This window comes from Acanthochromis polyacanthus, chromosome 9 (assembly GCF_021347895.1).
Source record: "Acanthochromis polyacanthus isolate Apoly-LR-REF ecotype Palm Island chromosome 9, KAUST_Apoly_ChrSc, whole genome shotgun sequence".
In the NCBI taxonomy this organism is placed as follows: domain Eukaryota; kingdom Metazoa; phylum Chordata; class Actinopteri; family Pomacentridae; genus Acanthochromis; species Acanthochromis polyacanthus.
Window position 1 is genome coordinate 17,670,919 of NC_067121.1, and position 26,967 is coordinate 17,697,885.

The 26,967-nt window shown below is 39.5% G+C and overlaps 1 protein-coding gene across 1 annotated transcript; it reads left to right on the top strand.

Moving 5' to 3' along the window:
• On the top strand, positions 1 to 25,232 carry LOC110957688 (protein APCDD1). The gene is made up of 5 exons (XM_022203858.2): positions 1 to 388; positions 9,441 to 9,624; positions 11,930 to 12,455; positions 21,479 to 21,800; positions 24,198 to 25,232. The coding sequence occupies exons 1-5, from the start codon at positions 352 to 354 to the stop codon at positions 24,659 to 24,661; spliced, it is 1,533 nt and encodes a 510-aa protein (XP_022059550.1). The 5' UTR covers positions 1 to 351; the 3' UTR covers positions 24,662 to 25,232.
• The last annotated feature ends 1,735 nt before the right edge of the window (positions 25,233 to 26,967 follow it).

The following is a 26,967-nucleotide window of genomic DNA, read 5'->3' on the forward strand; positions in this document are numbered from 1 at the left end:
AACACTCCTCCGCGGCGCAGCACGCAGGACGCGCGTAAAAACAATCGAGCTGCCTCATTTGAACACTTCAAGGCTGCCCCGCAGCAAAGCTTGGACTTTAAATTGATTTGTACGTGCGATTTTTTGTTCTAAGCTTCAGACACCGCTGGGTTTTTACTCTGCCTCTCTCTGTCTCTGGCGAACCGCAGACGTGTTTCTTATGATGCCCGGATTTCGTGGGAGTATTTGCTCCACGTTTTGGACCCATAATGTGAGGATTTGTGTCGGGATGACTAAGGACGCTGCATAAAGGAGAACTTGAACCACCAAGTGTGACCAGTAAGGCTCGCTGCAAACCTCGTGAAGTCCGGAATGGGTCCGTCATCTGCGCTGCTTCTCCTTTTTCTGAGTAAGAAACTTTCCTATGTTTGATGGAGTTTATTGGTTGTACAACTGAACTCCCATGTGGTGCAACAAATGTGAAGGTTTGAAGAGTATCCTATCCAAAATTTGGAAAACAAACAAACAACACTTTACTCTTTGATTTCTTGCAAAACAATGCTTATACATCCTACAAAACCTTTGTTGCGCATATATATATATATATATATATATATATATATATATATATATATATAAAATTAAATGGTGAGATAATTCAAATTACTGTAATACTTTTAGAAGTTCTTGCAAATTGTCAAATGTTTCTGCTCTGTCTTTGTGGTGTCAGACATGGACCTGACACACCTCCGTTCACCTCAGCACACCTGTTTGCCATCATGGCTGTGTGCCTGAGTCCAGCAGGACTAAACAGACCAATACCATGATGCTTCATGTCACAGTGATGTACATGGTTCGAAAGCAATTAAAGCTGACCAGGGCCTACTGGGCAGATGAAAATACTGGGACAGTCAAGAATCACTGTAAAACATCTATTGAAAACTCTGACGGAGCAGTGGAGGATTATGGGACTGCAGTTCCACCCGTCCATCTGCTGCCAGCGACAGCTGAAGGCAACATTTGGCACAACTTTGAATGACTGGGTTGGGATTAAGAAAAAAAGAACATATTTTGGAGTTCACTTATCCTTAAGTGTGTTTTAGTGAATCTAACATCCAATTAAGTGGTGTGTTATTGCAGCCTTTCATAGTGGCAATGAAAATGCACTGTCAGACTAGATTAGTGTGTACTGTAAATTTACTGGACAAGAAAACCTCAGCAAGCCTTCACTGAGCAAAGCAGCAAAGTTTAGGAAACATTTACAGGAGGAAAAGGACTTGTGTGGAGTAGCAGCTCCTTGTTCATCACCTTTTTTAAAATAAAAAAAAATACTTTAGTAAGTCTTCAGCTCAGCTTCAGTGGATTTTTAAACTGTTCATTTATCTTTCGATAGATATGTTAAAAATGTTGAGAATCTATTTGCTGAAGCGACACTTGTGAGCATCTGGATCCTGATTTTTTTTTTCTTTTGGTGGCAACGTGATCTGTGAAGCCTTGTGTTCCCATCAAGTTTCGGCCTTTGCCAGTACAGAAGTGCAAAATGTACAAAAACCTCCATTTTAGTCACATTTATATATTTTACCTTAGCCAATATTGCATTTATGTGATGAATTTTGAGATGTAAAAAGTTAAAACAAAAAACCTGAAAATGATACTTTTAAAAAAGTCCTTTTATAATATAAAATATAAAACCACACTAATTTTCAGTGGAAACGTAACCAATCATTAGAAATAAATGGCAGTAACACAAATCTACAAAAATAATACATCCAAGGAAACTGTTGTGCGTGCATACATGCAGTTTTATGGCACACACGGAACTAGAAAAACATATGTCAGTAATGAGCTTTAAAAGGAGGTGGTATTAATGATTTCTTTTTCAGTGGCGTATAATGACATCTGAGCAAAATAACAAAATATAAAACCACATTCACCAATACCATCATGCTAATGTACCACTCTGAAAAGACTGCTGTCATTTCTGCTTATATTGGGTTAAATGTCAGTCACCACTTTTGGAACATTTTAAGATGTGACCTCTCAAAGCAGCCTGAGATAACATAAGGTAAAACAATATAATCCTCCATTGCTCCCATGCTGGGAAAATTTACAGAAACAACATTACGGACTAACCGAGGTCCAGCAGAACACCAAATATTCAGAAAAATGTGCACAATAACGTTATAATGAGAGGAACAGTCCTGAAGTTATGTTTACAAAAGTTGGACAAAATGCAATCACACTCGGCGATAGACAGAATCAGTGGTCAAACAAACTGGCAGGGAAAGACAGAGGACAGACAGATGCAGGAGACACATTATACTCCATCTCTGTATCGGCATCAGTGACTCATCCTTTATGTAGCTCAAAGTAGCAACACCTCAGGGGAGGAGTGTAGTATGTGGGCCCCTAACACAATCCAAAACCTTAATAACCCTTTTCTTGGACTTTTTCCATGTCGAGCAAAAAGTTCAGCTGCAAAGTTTGTTGTTGACCTTTAAGACATCAAACAAACACACAAAAAAAATACCTGAAGCTCCAAACGACTACTAAATACTTTGAAATGAGATTGAAGAGAGCACGTAAGTGTAAATATCTTGTTCACTGACATCGTTCATGTGCATCTTAGTGTTATACTCTACTGTTTTGGAAATAAAGCAATGCATTTTAATGATACAGTAAGATATATATATATATATATATATATATATATATATATAGACAGACAGACAGACACATAACACTCTTCGATTGCAGTTGCATCAAAATAGAATAAAACAACAACAAACCATGCTAGTGGTGGCAGTGTTGGATGTTGGACTGAAATTTTCCAGCAGCTATCAGATAAATTGCCATAAAATGTTGTGCAAATATTTATTATCCCCAGATACTGAATGCTGCTGCTGTTTTAAATAACCTTTCTCATTCACTGATGGTGGCTGACAGTTGTGGTTTTAAGAGAAATGTCTTGGGGATTACTAGATGAACTGAAATTAAATTTGGTGTTTCATATCCATGTCCATCTGAAGATGAATTTAATAATAACTTTGGTCCTCAGATTTTTCCACTAACGTCCCATTCTCAACCTAATACTGGACCTAAACACTTTCCAGCTAGACTCAAACTTTATATGTAGTGCTCATTAGCAAATGTTAGCATGCTAACACATAAACTGCAATCCTGAACATGATAAACTTACCTGCTACAATTTAACACTTATCATTGTGAACTATCTAGTAGCACCACTGTGCCAAATTATAGACTCAAAAAGCCGTTAGCACTGTAGCCTATTAGCCTTATTAACGTCTGAAGTTTTTATTGTCATTTTTTGTCATCCTTCTCTCAGCTAAAAAACCTAATATGTCTAAAATGTGAATACTGGGACGAAAGTCAAGCTGATAGTTGCTCTTTTAACTGAAATAACATCTTTTCCTACTAATGAGTTCATGTCATAATATGAGTGGATAAATACTGTTATATAAGACCTGGCGCTAAGCATAAGCATTGACAAAAGAAAGCAAAGTTGGATGCCTTATGTTAGCCAAAGTCTGTTGTTAAAGCCTGGTAACACTGAAATTGAATATAGTGTTAGAGACGGATGACAAATTAAGAAGAAAAAAACAACAAAAAGTGCCTTAGTAAGGTGTTGGGCCACCAGAACAGCTTCAATGCACTTTGGCATTCATTCCAAAGTCTCCGGATCTCAAGTTAGGAGCACTGTCTACCACACTGGTCCATAGTCTCCCATAGGTGTTCAGTTCGGTTAACATCTGGTGACTGTGAAGGCGGCAGCACGTCATTTTCATTCTCATCAAACCAGTCAGTCTCCTGCTTCGACTGTTTCTTCTACACAGACAAGTTGACCCAAACCATGTTTGTAAAATTCACCCCACAGCCTAACAGAGCCTCCAGATCTCCTCCCTGCAGGGGCAAATGTTTTTGTTTTTTTATTTTTATTGCTTTGCTACATACATGTGTATTGAACAAACAGAAGTATTTTAAACACTCTCAAACATTCATAAGTTTGTTAATTGTGTATTAGTGAACAGTTTGCCTGCTTGGAGCGTGACGTTCTTTGAAAAAATCCAGTTGACATTTGTCTCTTTCTTTTCCAGTTTTAGTATTTATTGACTGAGTGAGAAGCAGTAGACCGTTAGCAACTGTCTTGAGTCGTCAGATGACACGAATGCTTGCAAGTTGTAATCATTGGAATCATCCCCATTATTACCTTCCCTCTGTCATATAAATGTAGCCTGACAGCTGGTGTCCTCTTTTACTCGACAAACACAGTGCTTTATGACATAACTGCATGCTGAATGCAAAATCCAAATCCGTGCAAACTAAATCATAGCTACAGCTGTCTGATAAATGTGGACTAGAGTGAAAAAAGTGCAGTATTTCCCTCTGAAGTTAAGCCCATTTGAAGTAGACAGTCTTCTGAAATAGAAATAGAAGTACTTGAGCACCAGCACTGTCTCTTAAAATGTACTTCCCACCTCTGGCTGTAGTTCCTCCAAAGTGTTATTTTCTGTACGCCCGTCAAGTTCGGCATGGTCACTGCCAAACTCTGAGATAACACAAAGAACAGGCCTTTGTCTGGTCTCTGCTCTGGCACTTCTGGATTTTTCTCTTCCCATAAACGATGTGGAGTCTCTCGTCTTGTCAGGGGTCCCAGTGCTCTTACCTCACCAGTGGGATCAGGCCAACTGGAAATGTTCACCGTGGTTTGGGGCTCTGGGAGTTTTGTGGGTGCTTTGATTTTAGATAGAGAGCAGCAGTTTGGACTAGCAGCAACAGCGAGGGACTCGAGAGGGTTAGGGTCATGCAGTTGAGGGAAAAGTGCTATTTTCTCTTATTTGACTTTTAAAAAAAAAAAATAAAGTTATTGAAAGGAACTGCCCCCACTCTCACATTGAACACTATGAATGGGGAGACAGATGAGAAACTTCCTCTTAAAATGTAGTTTTGAGCTTGTTCATGTTCAACTTTGATGGTATGTAAGAAGATTTGTAACAGAGATTAAAATTGGTCTAAATAAAGCTCACATTTCTTTATATTTTTAATAGTTTATCACACTTTATTCCTTAGCTGCTGAGCCCTGATCAAGCCATGAAACGGCTGAATGTCAGACACCATGACACTTCATTTATCAGCCTCTCAGAACAACAAAAATGGGATTTAATAAAAAGATATTAAAAATACTTTTGTGATTTGACCCTTTTTTCAACTAGTGTCATGTTTGCTTTATTGTGTAAATTTAAAAAAAAAATCAAAATCCAAAATACGGTTAACCGTGGTGTTTGTTTGAAGAATGGCTTCAGTATCATGGAGAAATAGTTTTCATTTGCTGAGAATCAGAAACATTCAGAATGTCAAAAATCATTAACAACATAAAAAAATACTTACCACCTATAACTTTATCACCTAAATCAAGACTATAAATATCATGTTTTGACTTATTTCACGCTTTTTTTGTTTACTATATAATTCGATGTGTTCGTTTATAGTTTTGATGCCTTCAGGGCTGGTACACACATACAGATACAGTCATGGAATAAATTATTGGGCCACCCTTGTTTTCTTCAATTTCTTGTTCATTTTAATGCCTGGTACAACCAAAGGTACCGTTTTTTTTGACGAGTCCGTTTTTGAATAATGTTGCTAACAGACAGACAAATGAACCAACGCCAATCGTCACATAAAAATTACCTAAATTACACCAATTATCAGAGCCAAAAACTGAAGTAACAGAAGCTTCTTAACTGTAACGTGACATTTTGTTGGGAAAGTTCAAATGCACCTTTCACAAGAACAAAACATTTTTTTAGAAAGTCTGTTCTCTTCATCACAACTATGAAACCATTGTGTGTTTTTTTTAAGATAGTAAAGATGGTGCATTTTTGTGTGGTTATAATACACCTGCCATTTAGCCTAAGGAGATACGCGACCCGAGTAAAAGGTGTTTGCATTATACAACCCAACAGGTTTCTTTTACACACACACACACACACACACACACACACACACACACACACACACACACACACACACACACACACACACACACACACACACAAGAAGTTTAAAGCTTGCAGTTGGCAGCTACTCATGGCTGTTTTCCCAGGTCTTAGTGGACTACAGTGGTTAAAAAAAATATATATAATGTGACACACAGAACATGCAGCAAACTGTGAAGCCTCTTCTTTGATTTTTAACGGAGCTTCAGTCAGCAGAGCAGCGTTACTAATGCCCCCAGCTGAGTCAGGGGATCAAGTCACCCCACTATCCACTGTTTCTACTAAGCAGCTCTGTGATCTGGTGATTTACACACAAGACTAGGCTAGCACACATAGGAGCTGCCACTCTGGGTGTGAAACAGCTGGATGGAGCTTTGTTCTTCATGGAGCTTTTGACTTCTTTTAATCAGATGTTTTTGTCCCTCCCTCGGTGTTATTAGTCTCAAATTAAAAGCCAAGAGGCGACCACAGTGGCATTCCTAGGCGTTAAATGATATTCCCGGGCAAGTTGTATCCAAGAGAAGGAATTTGAGGCAAAGTCTTCATATTTCAAGGTAGATTTTGATGATATTAAAGTATTACATGGAATAAATCCCCACTGGAATGTGAGCTTTAGGGCTTTCTTTGGCTGCAGGCTTTGAAAAATGCTTTCATTTCCGATATTTTATCCTTTTAAGCTCAGTCCTTCACTTAAGGTATTGTTATTTCATGTGGTGCATCAAGGGCATGTGGACAGGGTGGGAACGGAGAATTTGCAGTGCAGCTCTCACTGTGTTTTGGTTTATTCTTAGCATTTGTTCAAGTGTTTTATGGGTGCGGAGATGCACTTATCAGGTCTTCAACTTTCACATGATCAGATAATGTTAAACCATAAAATCCTAATTTGTACCAGGTATTGTAGGTTGCTGATAAAGCCCTGTAATCCCTGGTGTGATGATACGAGTTAAATGAATGAAATAAAGACTTCAAAGAGGCCTGGCAGATTGAAAGCTTGAGAGGACAACTTCAGACTAACAAGGCAAAGTATTTCTCTGTTTGGTTTCTAATTAGTCTCTTAGTTGACTCAAGAGCAACTGCACTTCATTCAGTAGGATGTGAAGATCAAAAATAAAAAGCACTGTCAGATTAAACAGATTCTTTAGTGGTTTATTTGTAATTTTATTTGATATTAAACACTGCTAAATAGCACTGATTTCCCCCCCCCCCCCCCCCTTCCATTTTTCCAAATTTTCATTAATTTTTCAACAGGATTCAGTTATCTTGTTAATCTCTCACGACCACTGTTGAAGTCAATACCTAAACACAAGTAATGTTATGCACTTGTTACCTTTTAGGAAAGTAATAAATTACTTTTGTCATTTACCTCTTGTAGGAAGTAATTTACTACACTACTCATTGCATTGCTTTTGTGTTTCTCAGGATCATCACCAAAATGTATTGACAAGTAACTGCCAGTTAACAATATAAAATTAAACCTTACATACACTTTAAAAGTTGGGGGTCACCTAGAAATGTCCTAATTTTTGAAAGAAAAGCATTTTTTCAATGAAGATAACATGAAATGAATGATAAATCCAATGTAAACATTGTTAATGTGGTAAATGACTATTCTCGCTGGAAACAGCTGATTTTTAATGAATGTCTCCATAGGGGTACAGAGGAACATTTCCAGCAACCATCACTCCTGTGTTCTAATGCTACATTGTGTTACCTAATGGTGTTGAAAGGCTGATTGATGATTAGAACACCCTTGTGCAATTATGTTAGCACATGAATAAAAGTGTGAGTTTTCATTGAAAACATGAAATTGCCTGGGTGACCTCAAACTTTTCAACGGTACTGTATGTCGCTTAATCAGCACAAATCCTTTCACTAATAAGGAGGTCACCCACCACAGCTGTTTTAATGTTCTTCAACAGTACTACCCTCAAAATGGAAGTAGTAGATTAGTAACAGTCATGTGATTACTGAATTTGGGACCTGTAGGGTGTTTATCCCACTAATCGACAATACCCACAACCCACCAACGGGTTGGAAAGGCATATTTTCTTTCGAAAACATCTAAAATATTTGTCAGACAGAAACTATAGAAACAGAAAGAATCATCCAGTTTTCAACTTTCTGATGGTCTTTGAACTTCTCATCTGTCACATGCAATTCCATCTTGAACCTAATCCAAGCCTACAATTACAACATGATCATCCAATATAAAAACTGGCCTAAATTTTGATCAACCAGATTTAATAAGAAACAAAAGATTCTGCTCTTTTCAGACAGCTGAGGAGTTGTCAGTGACTTGGTGCAACTAAAAGTCATGAGACAAAAAATCAGAGGCTTTTTACCAGAACTGAAGGCTGTTTACACAGAACAGATTAAAGACAAATATGGAATCTAAACATTTAAGCAGTAAAATAACTATAGTATGTAGACTTACCATTTTTTTCTAGTATTTCGAACACATATGGTCATGAATGTTTTATATATTTTTTGGAATATAAACAAAGGAATATAAACAAAGAAATTCAACTCTTTACTTATTATTCGTATTTATTATTTGTGTCTTTTTAACTGTATCAGAGAGCACAGAGGACATTTTTAGTTTTGTCTACTTCTAAAGATGATGTGCAGTTTTCGTAGAGGTACATGACTTTTTACTCAGCCAAGGAACGCGGTCACAAATCACTGGTTTGTCTGTCTGTTAACTACATCACTCAAAAACAGAAAGGACTTGGATTAAATTTTCAGGGAAAGAAATGACACAAGGAGCAATTGGTTAGGTTTTTACAGTGATGCGGCTTATAGTCTGGATCCACAAATTTGTTACAGATTTCTGTATCATTGTGAGACAGCGGCATGGCGTCACTAGCTATGACAACAAGTGAACACTACGTCAGCTGCCTGCTGATGATCACATGATTGCAATCCTACTACAAATCCACCACTGCAGACTAATTGACACTTATCCGTCGTAAATGATACAAGGAACAATTGAATAAATTGTGGGGGAGTTTCCAAGTGCCATCAATTCCCACTGCCTGATGCGTATCTAGGTCACGCAATTTGGCATCCATACATAACATACACATGCATAACACACTCCTGTGCTCAGCGCAAGGACATTTCGTTTGTGGGTATTGAATGGCTGCATTTTGGTTGCTGGAATTTCTGATTATCAATAACTAATAAACAAATGCTGCTTTTCTGACAATGCTATATGAGGGAATGGACAGCCTTGGTGGAGTGCTTTTCTAGTTTTTAATGTGATAGTTGTAATGCATTACTTTGTAATGTCAGACCCCCTAACACTGCCCACGAATTCTCATCTTTAGTTTTTTTATCATGAATGTTGCTCACCTCCTCCATGAAACACAGAATCATGCTCCTTTTTATGTTTTCATATTTCCGTAAGTTAAACTTTGTTTGGTGTTGTCATTGTTCCCACAGTTGGGGCTGAAGGCTCCTCTCTTCACTACTCAGATGGCCACTCCAGTCGTCTGTCCCTGGAGAAGACCTTTGGCCTCTCTGTCAAAGACTCCCAGTGCCAACGCATGCTGAAGCACCTTCACAACGGAGCCCGAATCACTGTACAGATGCCTCCCAACATGGAGGGTCACTGGGTGTCCACCAGGTTTGTTTGTTTGCCTTCCGCTAGTCTTTCAGATTTTGTTATGTTTTCTGACTTTCTGCCCAACCTTTACTTTCAGTACATTCTAGTATAGCAAGAAGCTCTCTTGATAATAAAATGATTTTTAAAGCTCGTCCTCAGTGCTGCATTTGTGGCTTGTCAGCTACTTAAAAACAACTTCTGTAATAGGTTTAGAAAATTCAAACAACCAAAATGATTAATCAGCATTATGATTTCCTGTCTGACTCAGTTTGACTCCTGTTAATATGTTCAATCCTTTATGTTCTGGAGGTGCATTAATTTGCTTATAACCACAATAACAGCTAATCGCTGTCAGTTTATGTCAATGTTAGATGAGATTCTGCTGAATTTGTAGAGTGCCCACTGCCTTTCCCATCTTCCACCCATGGAGCTATTTTAGTAGAATTTATCGCCTTCTTTATCAGATGGGCAACAGCGTCAATTGATGTATGCAGTAAAGCTGCAGTCCTATCAACAAGATTATCCAACTGCGGGATTGAAGTTAGAAGAATTACTCTATTATTTTGCCATATGGCATTGAAGTAAATAATAGCAGAATCGTTTAATTAGTTATGGCATTACCACATAAACATCTGTTGTAATGGAACTTCTTGGAAGATGCTCCATAGTCCCTTATTGTAAATTCAAATGTTATTTAAAAATTATCAGGAAAAAAAAAGATTTTTTTCTGATCAGCTCCTATCCAGTTCTGAATCAGAATCAGAATCAGAATTTGTTTTATTGCCAAGTAGGTTTGTACACTTACAAGGAATTTTCTCTGTTGCTTCTGGTGCAATTACAAATAAAATAGTAAGTAAAGAGATGTAAGAATGGATAAAATGGGCAAATAGACAAGTATATACACTTACTACACAGTAGTAATTAGTATAGTCAGCAGAGCTGATTTGCAGTGGCACGGGCAGTGTTTATCAGCGATGCAGCAGAGGGGAAGAAGCTATTCTTATGGCGAGAGGTTTTAGTCCTGATGGACCGCAGCCTCCTGCCTGAGGGGAGGGGTTCAAAAAGTCTGTGTCCAGGGTGGGACGGGTCGGCCCAGATCTTGGTTGCACGCCTTAAAGTCCTAGAGGTGTACAGATCCTGGAGAGATGGCAGGATACATCCGATCACCTTCTCAGCAGAGCGGATGATGCGCTGCAGCCTGCTCTTGTCCCGAGCGGTGGCTGCAGGGTATCAGACGGTGATAGAGGAGGAGAGGATGGGCTCTGATGGCTGTGTAGAAGTGCACCATCATAGTCTTTGGCAGGTTGAACTTCTTCAGCTGCCTCAGGAAGTACATCCTCTGCTGTGCCTTCTTGGTGATGGAGGTGGTGTTCATCTCCCACTTCAGGTCCTGGGAGATGATGGATCCCAAAAAGTGGAAAGACTCCACGGTGAGCACTGTGGAGTCAGAGAGCTTGATGGAGCTTGATGAAGCCTCTTACCAGAATATGATTTTTATATGTTTAATTTTTTATATATTTAATGCCGAGTCAGAATTCTTCATGACCATTCTTCATGTTAGGAAGCGCTAAGTCATCCTGGTTCTTTAATTTTTCCAAAAGTTCTGTGGAAGACATTGAAAGAGGCACACAAATTTAGATAAAATATTCTAAACTTTCTTTATACAATTAACCCTGCCTGTGAGGGATAAATAAAATGCAGACCATTTCTTTAGATCTGACTCCAGTTTTATTTGTTTAAAATTCTTTTAATAAAGATCTGAATGGACATGGGTAATGTGTATACCTAAATACTTTAAACCTGGCTTTGACATACAGAAAGGAAGTGCGCTGTCTGCTGTTTGCAAGCTAGATCATTGATTGGAAAGCATTCACTCTTGGACAGGTTTAGTTTATAGCCTGAGAAGGTTCCAAACTCATTCAGGATATTCACAATGTCAGGGACGCATAACATAGGATCTGAGATATACAGTAGAGGGTCATCTGCATAGAGAAAAAGTTTGTGTACAGTTCCCATTATGTAAATTCCATATATATTGGGTGCTGTTCTAAATGCAATTGACAAGTTAGCTAAAATAAAAGAGGGCTGAGGGACACCCCTGCCGCGTGCCTCAACCTACAATTTCATGCCATAACAACATTTATTGAAGCCCTTTCTTTGAACACAAATAGTGATAATTCAGTTAAATATCTGTTAAAAGTCGGTCAATGTGCTGCACAAGAAAATCATCCAACTCTAGATCGGAATCATTGGTGCTTATTAAAACACTTATTGCATGTGAACTTGCACAACGTTTTTCTAAATGACCATCTGTCCTCTGTTGCAGCTGTGAGGTGAGACCAGGACCAGAGTTTCTGACACGGTCCTACAGATTTTACCCCAACAACACCTTCCAGGCTAACCAGTTCTACTATGAGGACAACCACTGCACCAAACCCACCTACACACTGGTGATCCGAGGCAGACTGCGCTTACGCCAGGCCTCCTGGATCATCCGTGGTGGTACAGAAGCAGAGTACCACCTCCACCGTGTCCAGATGGTGTGTCACACAGCAACCGTAGCCAAAGAGCTCAGCCAGCGGCTCAAACACAGCTGCCGAGGGGCCGTAAAGGGTCACTGGGAGTCCGGTGTGATCTACGAGCTGTGGAGCGAGGAAGGTGGCTATGACTGCTCCAGAGAGCTTAACTTTGCCATGCACGAGCTGCAGCTGCTGAGAGTAGAGAAACAGTACCTGCATCACAACCTGGATCACCTGGTGGAGGAGCTGTTCCTAGGAGACATCCACACTGAGCCGTCACAGAGGTTGTACTACAAACCGTCCAGCTACCAGACTGCACTGCAGAACGCTAAGGTCAGTTCTTAATGATTATTTTCTTTGAGAGAGGAGGATGATACGTGTTTGTGAACACTAGATGAAGTTGAGGGATCATGTGTTGATTTCCTTGAATAGGAGGGAAGGAAAAAAATTCTGCAAGAGAAGAAATTTAGCATTTTTTTTAGACTCTCCATAAATTTAACCCAAATATTGATTTGAGAAAGAGCTATGAATCTGTCAATCCTTTCCGTGTCCGGGCCAGGTGAGGTTTCCCGTGTTGAGTCAAATTAAGCTGCAGGCTCCACTCCTGGTGGTGCCCTTCTGTCAATTCCTTCAAGTTTCAGTTTTGCAACCATGCTCTCCCTGGAAACTAAAGACTTTGATTTCCCGGACGCTGCACAGTGGGTCATGGGAATAACCGGATCGCTAGTTGGCGTCGTTTATGGTTGGAGCAAGGACGGTATCTGATCGTCTTCAAACCTCCGACTTTTGTTCTTGATTGATGAAAAAATTCTTGGCAAATGCTTGCACTTGGATGGAATGCTAATACATTTTGTAAAAATATACACAATATACCATTAGCATGCTGACATCAGACTTTAGCTCTAATCAGCCTCCCAACGATTCTAAGAATGACTGTTGATTCTCAAGTCCTATTCACATGGAACTAGTATTATCTAGGGACCTCATGGGATTTATAAATTACCTCCCACATTTGGTTTTTGTGCAGTGCATTCAGACGGGATAAGCAAAGTGTCTCTTACCCAGATTTATTGACATTATCCCCACATATATTAATAGATCATCAAATTGTTGACCGTGTTGAAAGACAGTAAAATGTCTCCTACCACATGCTGTCATATGCATATCATCTAGCGAATCATTTTTCAAGATGTTGTTCATCTGATTGATTTGAGGTTCCTCTTTCTGATGTGTAGCAATATGAGCTTCTTCAACTTGTGCCCTAAATGGAGTTTTTTAATGCTGGTTTTCACAGGTCTGTTATTAAAGTGGACCTTTGCGTTTGAGGAAACATGGTTGGATATTTGTAGTAATTTGAATTTTAAGTAATGAATAGTGGAGATTTGCGTGAGATTGAGATCACGGACAGCCTCCACAATTGTTACAAATTACGTTTCCAGCTAATAATAGTCCTGTGCATTAAGGACTTAAGTTGAGATAATACTTAGTTGTGGACACGATGGACATGTGTTTTGCAATGTACTGCTTTCTAGTCTGGTTGGAGGACTCCACCAAGGCTTCGTGGATCAGCATCTACATGGTCTGCACAGTCATATTCCTGCTGACATGCACACTGCTGCTCTTGTTCTCACACTCTTGGCTGATGGATGATGCAATTTACATTACTGTTGGGTGTGGCTGCAATTACAACAGAGCATGTATTTATTATGCAAATGTTTGAAACCAGGCCTAGTGTAAAGACACTCCAAGTTTCTGTGTCTGCAGCATTAAGAACCAAAATTATGGTTGAAGCATAACTGCAAACCCAACAGATCGTGGTCGATCATATTTTCTGCAATGAGTTCCGCCAAATTGCATCTCTATTTTATTTATTCCTAAAGTGGAAGTTGAGCTGGAGTTGCTGTCAGTGGTAACCCTACTGTGAGCTCAGTGACTGTTGCAGACAGGCGTCTCCCACTGTGCAGGAGGCCTGACTTACCATCAGGAGACTCTAGTTCAGCAACGTGGATGAGGACTGTTCTCACCCTCGGACTCAACTTGTGTGTTCACTGGAGCATACAAGGCAGGTTTTGTTTTCTGTCCCTAGCATGCAGCTCAGTGTGCAACCTCAGCTGAACTTCATTCCTCCTGTGTAGACCCGCCACACTGCAAAGACCACACACACCAGAAAGACCTTGAAAGTACTTTGTAGCATTTTGTAGTATTAGAGGGTGGACTAAAACACACAAACAGTGGATGTTTAACAAGTGTAGATTACCCAATTGTCAAGTTTCCTTTGACTGATGCTTGACATGTCTGGTTCAACATCTACAACTTATTTAAATATTGTCTGTGTTAAGATCGGTGTGCATGTCAATATTCTTGGCCTTATACCCTTATATGCTAAATATTTGCACTGATGGAAACCAGAAACTAAGCACACTCTGATTTCATCTCCCAAATTCAGCACCACGACAGAGCTCTTTCTTTCCTCCACTGTGCTTACGGGATGAAATGTATCTATTTACACTGCTGAACAAAAGCTTTCCCACTGGTTGAAACCCTAGAGTGATGTTTTCACTGTCACCCTCTACAAAGATTACAATGAAATCCTGTTCAGGTCCGCTGTCTAAATAAACTTCCCTTTGTACGGGGATGATGGGCCTTGGTGTTGACGATCGGAATGTACATAGAGTGAGGAGTGACTCGCTGTGATCAAACATGCTCCCCTGTGGCGCTGTAATGGCCAGAGCCGCTCTCCTCATGTCCTTCCAGCCTGCAGAGGCGCAATGTGAAACCAAGGCCATCTCTGGGAGCAATCAACATGTGGTATTTGTAAAATTTGAAATCGTGCAGCCCTATGAATTATTCCAGCCATCACATACCAGGTTTGATTTCATGCATGCCTCAGGCTCGAATCAAAGACTTGCATATGCTCCATTCCTCTGTAATCTTCTCTGAATTAGAAGAAAATTTGGTTGTTGGTGGCACACTGATCCACTTTCAAAGCTGGAGTTACTGTAACACATTAACAGCATAGTCTTAAACGGCAAAAATTCCAATTTTATATGTAATTTTTTCTAGTCTTTCTGCCACGTGGTCGTAAATGTTTTATATATTTTTTGAATATAAACAAAGGATATAAACAAAGAAATTTAACTCTTTATTTATTATTAATTAGGGCTGGGACTTTAACATGTTTATTTTGACTAATTAATTACTGAAAACATAATGCGTTAAAAATAAATAACGCATTTAATCGCACCTTTCTCAGTTCCTAGTAACACTGATGCACACTCCAGCCCAGTAGGTGGCAGTTATGCACCTAAAATCTGTTTGCCAGCCGCAAAGAAGATACACAGGACGCACTGAATGATGTCAGCACTTAAGAAAGTTTGGTGAATCATGTGAAGGAAAACAAGACCACATTGAGCTTGTTGGGCCGAAAGTTCTCTGTCAAACATCTTCCCAGTGGCAGCTTGGATAAAAGCGTGATTGTGTGCAAATTACGCAACAAAGAGTTTACTTATCACCGCAGCACTTCAAGCCTATGGTATCCTGGTGCTGGCAAATGTCGTAGCCAGCCCACAATAGACCACTTTTCAAGACATTGAAAGTGCTTCAGTTTACTGGTTGTTGAGTGGAATCACTGTAACTGCACTTGGATTTTGCAGTAATCTGTGAATGTAGCAGACGGATGAAAAATGCAGATAAAGCCAAATGAAACGAACATTTCTGTTGTCTAAGTTCACACATATATTTATTCATTGATTCAGTCGTCAACCATTTATTTGAAAGATCTTTTCTTTTTGTGTGAAATATTGCTTTTTGCCAAAAATGTGATTAATCATTAATTAATTACAAAGCCTTTAATTAATTAGATTCATTTTTGAAAAAAAATTATAAAAGACATCCCATTGTTTAAAAAAGTTATGTACGGTGCTGAACAAATATATTAGACCACCTGTCATAAAAATGAGAAAACACAAATATTGTAGGAAATTGTCAATAACTTGTTTCAAACAAAAAATTGTATAACCGGAACAACTAAATAGTTCTTATTCACATATATTAACCAGGATTTTTAATGACCTCATTTGACTCTGATAACAGCTTTTATTCTTGCTGCAATTGTTTTTAGGTACTTTTAGACAGTCTCTTCTGTTATTTAGTTTCTAGCTGTTGCCAGACACTTGCTTTGTTAGAAACTTTTGTGCAATCTACTTTTTAATTCAATGAATCTCAGATCTGTTCAATAGAATTCAAGCCAGGAATTTGACTTGGCCAGTCGATCAGTTCCACTACGCCAGATTCCTTTTTTCTTGGTCCAGTAGTCTCTGCACAGCTTTCAGGTATGCTTGGGGTAATTGTCTTCTTGTATATGAACCCATGACCAATCATGTTCAGTCTTTTAGGTTTTTATCTTTCTTCTAGTGCTACCATGTCTGGCAGGTAGTTTTAGTTTTTAGTTTGTCTCTTCAGTTTTTGCTGCCACTCCAGTTCCATGCAGCATGAAATTCCACGTGTTGTGCTCACCTCACTGAAAAAGGACTTAAAAAAAAAGAGTCTCCAGACAAACACTTTAATCCTGAAGTGTGTCTGAGACTGTCATCGGTCATCAAACTGGAAATGCTCAGAAATGTGCTGACTCTTGATTTCACCCATGATGTCTTCCATCGAAGACATCATGTCAACAAGGTAAAAAACTTGATAATCACCACAAGTGATCTTTCAATATTAGGATTACAAACACTATCAGTCTCCCTCTCTTCTGGAAGGCATTCATAGTGTTGCACTCAATGCTCTGTCATCAAAACTGACAGCAATAACAGTGTGACAAATGGAAAAAGAATGTGTGAGCGAGAAGTTTCAGCTTTCAGCTTAGTGTTTTGGTTGGTCTAGTCACACTTGACTTATACTCACCTATGTCCACAAAGTTAGCAACTACCTGGTGAAAATAGTACAGTAGAACATTTGGCTACTATTTTTTGTAACATGTTTTCCACATTATTTTGTGTGTGTGTGTGTGTGTGTGTGTGTGTGTGTGTGTGTGTGTGTGTGTGTGTGTGTGTGTGTGTGTGTGTGTGTGTGTGTGTGTGTGTGTGTGTGTGTGTGTGTGTGTGTGTGTGTGTGTGTGTGTGTGTGTGTGTGTGTGTGTGTGTGTGTGTGTGTGTGTGTGTGTGTGTGTGTGTGTGTGTGTGTGTATATTTTCAGAATTTCCCTTCGGGGATGAATAAAGTGATTTAATTCTATTCATGTTCACAGCTTCTTGTGCTGCCCCCATGTGACCAAAACTGTAATACTCCAAAACCTATAAATTTATTTTTGATGCTGTGAGTTTTTCAAGCTAAATTTCATTCAACTCCATTGTGTTTTGGAGGACATTTCAAATGTGAATATTGCTAAATATACTTATCTGGTTTGACTTGACTCCAGTAGAGAGAAGTAAGGATATGTGTTGTTTTGCAATTTGAGAGAAGCATGGCAGTTTACCTCTACATTTATTCAAGCTGGCATTATAGAAAATTGTGAACATCCTGATTTTATATAGTTTTTATAGTGTAAATAACTTTTTTGTCCATCAGCTGAACACATGCAGCAAATGACTGAAATCTACATTTCCTTGGAGCAGTAGAGAATACCACAGTCATTCCTATACAAAAAGCTCTGAACTCAATTTCTGTTGAGGTTGTAATGGTTTCTTTAAAGGGGGGTTTATTGCCACGGTGACTATCCAATCCATTAATCTTAAGCGGTGTACCCAGAGCTGGTCCCAGTCCAGAACACTTGCTGGTGCCAGCATGTTCATTTGTGGTTGTTGGGTGGGACTCAGCAGTGATGGAAGACTCAAAGCAATGCTGCAGACTTTGTTTTTGAGCTTGTTTCCTCCATTTTGTGTCGCCGCGGTTCACTGTTGCATCACTGAGGCGGAGTAGTGACCACTTGATAATGAGCCTTGTTTGGAAGGGATCTGTTTTGAAGTGTTTTGTTGGCTATTGTGTGTGTTTTCACATGTAATTCGTACAAGACTTAATTTTGGATGATGTGCTGTGTTTTCCTTAGTTTGGTTTGTGTAATGTTGCCCTTCGTTATTTTTTTGTGAGCGTATAATCCCAGAAAGTACACTCAAAACTGGAGCCCCGAAGCCAGTCAGTCTAAGATAAGGCTTTTATTATGAATTTCTGAGAAGTCATCTTACAGGAGAGATGCTGGTCTAGCTAGAAGGATACCAGCATTCGGAAAAACATGGGTTTAGTGTCTATCACCAGCAGAATAGTATGAAAGCTTGATGTATTTTCTGTTTCTCATATAGTTGCTTCTGGACATCATCTTCCCTTGAACTATGGCAGCATCCCCAAAATGGCGAAATAAAATAGTTGCCAAACAAAGTGTAATTCAGCTCTAATTCTCTTGGCGTGGCTTTGATTGGATTGTGCATAATGAGCATTCTGCCCAGTGTGGTTAAAAAAAGAGATTTATATGAAGCAAAGGCAGTAATGTCATCTCTCATGTCCTCCGTTTTCTCCAGTACCACTTAAGGTGTAAAATTCTTTGCTTTTACAATTCTTAGCAACTCGGGCGTTGCAGGTGCTCTGTGCAAACTATTGATTTTCTGGTAAAGATCAATTTTGTGTACGCCCTTGTTTAAGTTTCTGTACATTCACTACACTCCTGCACTGTCACTGTGAACAGATGTCCACATTAAGTCTGCTCAAACTGATGTAAAGTTTGCAGCACTTTTGTACATTTCTCACGAAGGCATTTGTCCCTTGTTAAGGGATACAGGCCTAAATCAGTAAATGGTAAATGATCTTCACTTAAATAGGGGCTTTTTCTACCTTAGTGGCACTCAGAGTGCTTTAAAATGTTTCTCATTCACCCATTCAATTCAGTTTTATTTATATAGCGCCAATTACAGTCAAATTGTCTCAAGACGCTTCACAGAACCCATATGCCTGTCCATGTTCATTGTTGAGCCATTTCTTTTTTTTTTTCCCAGCTCAGTCTGTGTTGTAAGAGCTCAAATTTCCTGCAGACCTGAAACATGTTTTCCACACCTGCAACAGAACCTTTCCCAACTTCAGCTCTTTCTCTTGTGTACACATCTAACATTTCATACTGTATTTATTTCTCGTATGTCCCTCTTCACATGCTTTTCTGACTCATATGCACTTTGCATTGATGCACAAATGTGAAAGTACACAACCAAGAAAAACGCGCTCTGCTCTCACATGCAGTGTTGGATTCACAGGAGGCCTCCCTTCCAGTTGTCCTATCAGCCTTTCACTCCGAGGTGTTTATGGAGCTGCACTGGGATTAACTCATCTGCAGGATGTAGTAGTACTCCTGTTTTTTCTACTTTTTTCCTCATGCGTATTTCTGTTTTTTTTTAGTCCCACATACACTACAGTTCAATAGTTTGAGGTCACCCAAAATGTTTTCCATGAAAAGTCACACCTTCATTCATGTGCTAACATAATTGCAAAAGGTTTTTCTAATCATCAGTGAGCATTTCAACACCATTAGCTAACACAATGTAGCATTAGAACACAGCCCTGAATAAATGTCAGCCGTCCTCTATGTCTGTTATGGATTAAAGAGTTCTAAGCACTAACAGATCCCCCTAACCTAGAATATCACTGATATACACTACCATTCAAAAGTTTGGGGTCACCAGACAATTTTGTGTTTTCCATGAAAACTCACATTTTTATTCATGTGCTAACATAATTGCACAAGGGTTTTCTAATCATCAACTAGCCTTTCAAAACCATTAGCTAACACAATGTAGCATTAGAACACAGGAGTGATGGTTGCTGGAAATGTTCCTCTGTACCCCTATGTAGATATTTGATTCGAATAGAATAGCTTTATTGTCATCATACATGGGAGCATGCCAAAAATACAAATAGCTGCCACTGGACGGTGCATTGATAACTAGCTAAATTAACAACAATAAATAATAAATGCACATACAAAAACAAGCCTAGATATATACAATACTGTGTGGGAGGTAAATGAAATCATATAAAAACAAATAAAACTGAATAAATATAAGTAGGAGCTTAAATTTAAAAAATCAGCCATTTCCATCTAGAACAGTCATTTACGACATGAACAATGTCTAGACTGTATTTCTGATTCATTTAATATTATCTTCTTAAATAAGGACATTTCTAAGTGACCTCAAACTTTTGCACCTCTCAGTGATGTTCAGTGGTAGCTTAAACTTTGAGCTTGTGAACAACTTACAGCCTCAGCAGCTTATTAATTTTATTATATGAATGGTTCATAGCAAAGTTTTCAGGTCTTGTTGGTTTTTGTGATCTCACATGTACATGTTAGCTTTTGCACTCCCATTTTTAGAGGCAATTTCAGCTTTATTAGTAAGTGAAGTTAGAAAAGTGTTTTAGTTGCATACTTGGTCCAGGAGCCGGCACTGGCAAGTTAATTTTTCCGTCAGAAAATCTTGCTCTGTACATATTGTATCCTTGCCAAAAAATAAGCCAAGTTTGTTAGTGTCACTGATGCTCATTAAAACACATTATGTGTATCACTGATTTTCTTCCTTGGGAAACATTTGCAATGCAATTGGTCACAAATTCCCTGCGGTACCGGAGAAATGCTTGGCAAATGTTTGCTTTTGGCAATGTAAAAACAAACTAAATAATGAGAAAGATTGACTGCAGTATTGTTTGTTGTATTGTTTTCCAAAAAATGTGATTATGTGCCTTTTGAATCCAGTGTCACTAAATCCAGTGTCATTAGGGCACATCTTCATGATTTATGATTTCATGTTTTTTGTTTTGTTTTGTTTTTTTTGTCTTGTTTGTCTCAGTGGTTTCCAGAGTGAAGAGCATTTTATAATTCTGTCTACAAAGACTTGATCACTGGCTTTAAAGGCACTATGAGTAGATTCCTGCTGCAGAGCTTTCAGCGTCCCCGTGTTTTGTTGTTCTTCACCGTGTTTTTAGTAAATATAAGGAAAAATCTTTAAAGTGTAATAGTTCAACCAAATTTATTTCATAATGAAGTTTATTTAATTTTAACTTGTATTCTGAAACTCGGCAATCAGCAGTAACTTTAATATTGTTAATAATGCATTGATATAACACATTTGTGCTTAATAAAGGCTATGTGAGAAAGTGAGAGGTGAATACAGCAAAAAAAAGAACCATGACAGTCTGGACTTACAGTACGAGCTTACATCCCCTTGGTTTTTTGTCGTATACTGACTTTATTTCATGTACTGAAATTGTTTCTGTAAGTCAATTTCAAGCTGAAACAGGTTTTATTTGTTACATTCAGGGTTATTTTGTTGGTTTATCTTCCCACCTATATTAACACACTTACTTCCTGTCCTTTTCTATTTTCAGAATCATGACCACGGCTGCATTGCCTGTCGCATCATCTACCGATCAGACGAGTTCCACCCTCCCATCCTGCCACCGCGTGCTGACCTGACCGTCGGGCTGTACGGTCAGTGGGTTAGCCAGCGCTGTGAAGTCCGCCCTGAGGTCCTCTTCCTCACCCGCCACTTCATCTTCCATGACAACAACCACACCTGGGAGGGCCACTACTACCACTACTCTGACCCTGTCTGTAAACACCCCACCTTTACCATCTATGCCCGCGGACGCTACAGCCGAGGGCTTCACTCCACCCGCGTCATGGGTGGCACCGATTTTGTCTTCAAAGGTATTTCTCTTTTATTTACAGTCTTGCCAGTAGTATTTTTTACATTACCGGTATTCTGTTAATAGGAACAGTTCAACATTTTAGGAAATACATTTGTTCTTTTTTGTGTCAAGTGTTAGATGAGAAAATTGATCCCAATTTTACGTCTGTACAGTAAATACACTCCTGTTAAAAAAAAAAAAAAGTTGCCACCTGGATTTCACTAAACAAAACAACTAGCTAAACAACCGTGTCGGAAGACATGTCTTTTGGCCGTAAAAAGGATGTTAATCTGTCTCAAAAGGGTCAAATTATTGGCCTTCCTCTAGCAAAGAAAACAGCTAAGGAAATGTCTGAAACAACTAAAACTGGATTAGGAACCATCCAACGCATTATTAAAACCTGCAAGGATAGTGATGAACCATCATCTTCAGGAAACAAATGCGGTCGGAACAAACTCTTGGATGATCATGAAAGGAGATCACTTAAATATTTGGTGAAATGATATCACATGAAATCAACAGTAGAACTCATGGCTATGTTTAATAGGGAAAGTAGGAGCATTTCAACACCCACAATGCAAAGGGAGTAGTTCAGGGACCATGAGACATCATTTTCATACGTGGATTGCCCTCCACAGAGTCCAGACCTCATCCCCATTGAGAATCTTTGGGATGTGCTGGAGAAGACTTTGCAGAGCAGTCCGACTCTCCCATCATCACTATAAGATCTTGGCAGAAAATTAATCCAACTCTGGACAGAAATAAATATTGTGACATTGCGGAAGCTTATAGAAATGATGCCACAGTGAATATGTGCCGTACTCTAAAGGCAGTCCAACAAAATATTAGCGTGTGCAATTTTTATTTTTTATTTTTATTTTTTTGGATGGGCAGTGTGTAAAGCTATAGTCAGGAGAAGAGTAGCAGTAAACAAAATACAGCATGAGCTTTGGCACTGCTGGTAGGCAGGTAATCTTTTTTGTTTGTTTGTTTTTTGGTTCATGAAGATGTTCTACCTCTCATCCAAAAGTCTTTCTCAGTTCTGTCTGACTGATGGGGAATCTCAGGTATTTATCATCACCCCCATCTTCAGCATGAGAATGGCTGTGATACTGCATACGGTGCTCTAGACCTTTTTTACTTGTTTCCACCGTTTCAGGATGGTTGTTACAGTTTGTTTCTTCCTGCACTCAAACCATCCTACCTTTTTGTCCAGAAATGCAACATTGCTGTCCTAAAAGTAGTGTCCCCTATGGAAAAGTCATGCTTTCTGCATCCGCATGTGCTTGCAGATAGGTGAACTTCATTCTACAGTTTGGTGCTGTAAGGTTCTGTTGACGCCCAGCTTGGTGGACAGCAACATCAAGTTAACAGGGGAAGATGTCAGGATTTCAGCTTGTTTACAAGCTGCTTTTTTCAGACTGTGCTGTGCACATTAAGGAGGGTGGAAACCCCAAAACTGAAGTTTAAAGAGACCTACACACACACACGCGCACACACACACACACACACACACACACACACACACACACACACACACACACACACACACACACACACACACAGTATCTGTTGTTTGACTCTCACCACCCACTGGAACATAAGCTGTGAGTCATCATCACCAAGCTGACAATGTCCCTACCAAGAGACAGGAAAAAGAAAAGAAGCATACGCATATTGAGAAGTACTTAAAACCTGCGACTATCCCAACTGTGTCTTCGCAAAAAAAAAATTGGAGATCTGGAAAACAACAAAAGAGGAGCAGGTGGAACACAATTGTCATCTGATATGTAGCTGGATTGTCTGAGAAACTGTGAGGTACCTTCTCCAAACTGGACAAGGAGGTCCTGAGGACAAGACTATCGTCCATCTATATGTAAAGGAGAAGGGACACTCCATTGCGGACAGCATTGTTGACATGCTCGACAAAGATGACAAATAGTTTGAGAGGAGTGACGGAAGAAATCTATGTTTAACTGAAGCAGCCCTCTCTAAACAGGATAGGAGGCCTGCAAAAAAATCCACTTCTAATGTGTTTCCTGACATCCCTCCTCTGGCAGTTTCACCAGAATTCACACCTCAAGTCATGTGAGTTGGGGGTGATAAAACCAGACTTGCTTGAAAACAAGAAAGAAATATAATTGCCTTCATCTGGAGTACTTAAAGTTAAAATACAAAGCTAAACCCGATGGCCTCTTACTGGTTATCTCTTCTTCCCTGTACTCGCACATCATTTAAGTTAACATGCTGAGCAGTGTTATCATAATCAACAGGAATGATGATTAAAACTGAACAATAAGACCCAACTTGTAACAGCAAACCCAGTGCAGTTGAAAGTTCAGAGTATGTTGCACCCAAAGGATTTTTTTAGATGACATTGATGTTTTTTTTGTGTGTGTGTGTTTCCCTTCTCCAGTGAACCACATGAGAGTGACTCCCATGGACTTAGCTACCACCTCCCTCCTCAATGTCTTCAACGGTAATGAGTGTGGGGCGCAGGGGTCCTGGCAGGTCGGGGTGGAGCAGGATGTGACCTTAACCAATGGTTGTGTGGCACTGGGCATCCGGCTGCCCCACACTGAGTACGAGGTCTTCCGCATGGAGCAGGACGCCCATGGCCGCTACCTGCTGTATAACGGCCAGCGTCCCAGTGACGGGTCCAGCCCGGACCGGCCAGACAAGCGGGCCACCTCCTACCAGATGCCTCTGGTCCAGTGCTCCTCGAGCAGCCAGTCATCTGACCACAGCCAAAGGGACGACGCAGACAGGCCTCTGCCGCGCCACAATGACTGCACTGGATGTCACAGAGGCAGCCAGAAACACCATATAGTGGCTCTCGCTGCATTCGTCTCTACTCTGCTTCTCTTTTGGCAAAGTTAGAGAGCAGTTTGGGCTTTTCCTACATAGAGACACAACAGGAAAAGAGTGCGGATTTAGGAGAGAACCAGGGAAACTGTTTGTTAAAACAGCAAATATGAACTTTATTTTGCTGATGCAGAGGAGGATAAAAACTTGCCTCTGAACCTCTGAACTACTTCACTGCTGCACCACAGAAACTGCACTTTAGAGTGGAACCAAAGACCAATGTGTCAGTTTTTCACAAATATACAAAGATGTCTGTATAGCCACACAGACCTGAGAATATGTTTTATAAAGTGTATTTACTCATAACTATGAAATCATAGTTTTGTACTGCAAAAAGACACAATTTTATACATGGAAAACATTTCTGCAGTGAATTCTTGACAATGACTTCTCTGTCTTGAGAAAATATGCTTTTGAGTCACCTGTTTACAGTAAAAGGTAACTACATTATACATTTTAAATCCATGTTTTTACATATAGCTTTAAAGTATGGTGAACTCGGCAGCAGGCTTCGGCCTTCTATTCCAAATAAAGATGGTGCTTTGAATACAATAAAACTTTTTAATCTGCAGATAATCATCCTGAATATATTCTACACAGAGGTCTTTTCATTCCCTTTATTGCTTAGACAGTTGTCTCTTTACTGGCCAACACTTGGTAATGTTTCCAATGAGGCTATTTTTACGCCACCGAGGAATGCGGCCGAATGATGATCGGCATTGGTTTGTCTATCTGTATCTGTCTGTCAGCAACATTAATGAAAAACGAACAAACGGATTTTGATGAAATTTTCAGGGAAGGTCAGAAATGAAACAAGGACCAAGTGATTAGATTTTGGCATTGAGGTGGCTTATAGTTTGCATCTACGAATTTGCTAAAGATTTTTGTATCATTGCGAGATAGCGGCACGGTGTCACTTCTACTACAAATCGACTGCTGCGGGCCGCAAATTTTTTAAAGATTTCATCCTTTGTAAATTATATGATGTCTGAGCTGAGTTTCTTCTTTTTATTATGTAATGCTCAGGATAGTAAACTACATACCACGACATAAACTAGCGTATTCTCAGTTCACACATTTTAGGAGCTCATTGGCACACTAAATTGCATTACATTGTCCAAGTCATTGTTTTACATGGAATGCAATGCATTGCCACCTCGCAGATTCCAAGAATGCTAAGCACTACTACTTACTATCTTGTCTTTTAAACTTATTTTTCCAAACATAAATTTGACAGGTTCTTTTGTTTTGGTATTTGGTAAACTTACTGAGCCTCTAAAAAGAGTATTCACCCCCCGTGGATAATTCACCAGTCATCCATCCATCCATCCATCCATCGTCTTCTGTTATCGGGGACCAGGTCACGGAGGCAGCAGACAAAGCAGGTCATTCCAGACATCCCCTCCTCCAGCAACACTTTCCAGCTTTTCCTGGAGGATCCCAAGGTGTTCCCAGGCCAGACGAGATACATAATCCCTCCAGGGAGTTCTGAGTCTGTCTCGGGGTCTAGTCCCAGACAGATGTGTTCAGAAAACCTCCAAAGGAAGTCTCCCCAGAGGCATCTGAATCGGATGTCCAAACCACCTCAACTGGCTTCGGCTCTAGTCCGAGCTCCCTCCGGATATCTGAGCTTCTCATCCTATCTTTAAGGCTGAGCCCAGCCACCCTGCAGAGGAAGCTCATTTCAGTTGCCTGTATACGCAATTTTTTTCTTTCGGTCACTACCCAGAGCTCATGACCGTAGATATGAATGGTTCACAACAAAATTTTCAAGTCTTGTTGGTTTTTGTCATCTCACATGTACAAGTTAGCTTTTGCATTTCCATTTTTAGAAGCAATTTCAGCTTTATTAGTAGATAAAGTTAGAAAAGTGTTTTAGTAGAATGCTTTGTCCAGCAGACAAAGCAAGTTAATTTTTTAACCCCAAAGTTTTGAATGGTAGTTTATGTTGAAACGGCATAACAAAACCAAGCCGCGTGTCCCAAATCATAGCAGGTTTATCGTGTGTAGTGTGTCCCCATTGCTAAAGAAACATAATCAGCATTGAACTTCTTACAGAAAGAATACAAAAGATGGTTGGTTTTTGAGTGTACTGCTTGTGGATGATATTGTCCTCCTGCCATGCTCAAAGGAAAAGAAGCTGCTGCAGGAGGAGAAGAACAACATGGCTGGAAATATCTACATTTGATTTTAGATAGACATGTACATGACTGTTCAAAAGTTTGGGGTCACTTAGAAATGTTATTTTTGAAAGAAAAGCATAATTTTTTTTGATGAAGATAATAATAAATTAATCAGAAATACAGTCCAGACGTTGTTAA

Coding starts and splice junctions, on each gene's coding strand:
- LOC110957688 (XM_022203858.2), top strand. CDS start 352: ATGGGTCCGTCATCTGCGCTGCTTCTCCTTTTTCTGA. Junction 12,456..21,478: donor CTGCACTGCAGAACGCTAAG/GTCAGTTCTTAA, acceptor TTCTATTTTCAG/AATCATGACCACGGCTGCAT. Junction 21,801..24,197: donor CACCGATTTTGTCTTCAAAG/GTATTTCTCTTT, acceptor TCCCTTCTCCAG/TGAACCACATGAGAGTGACT.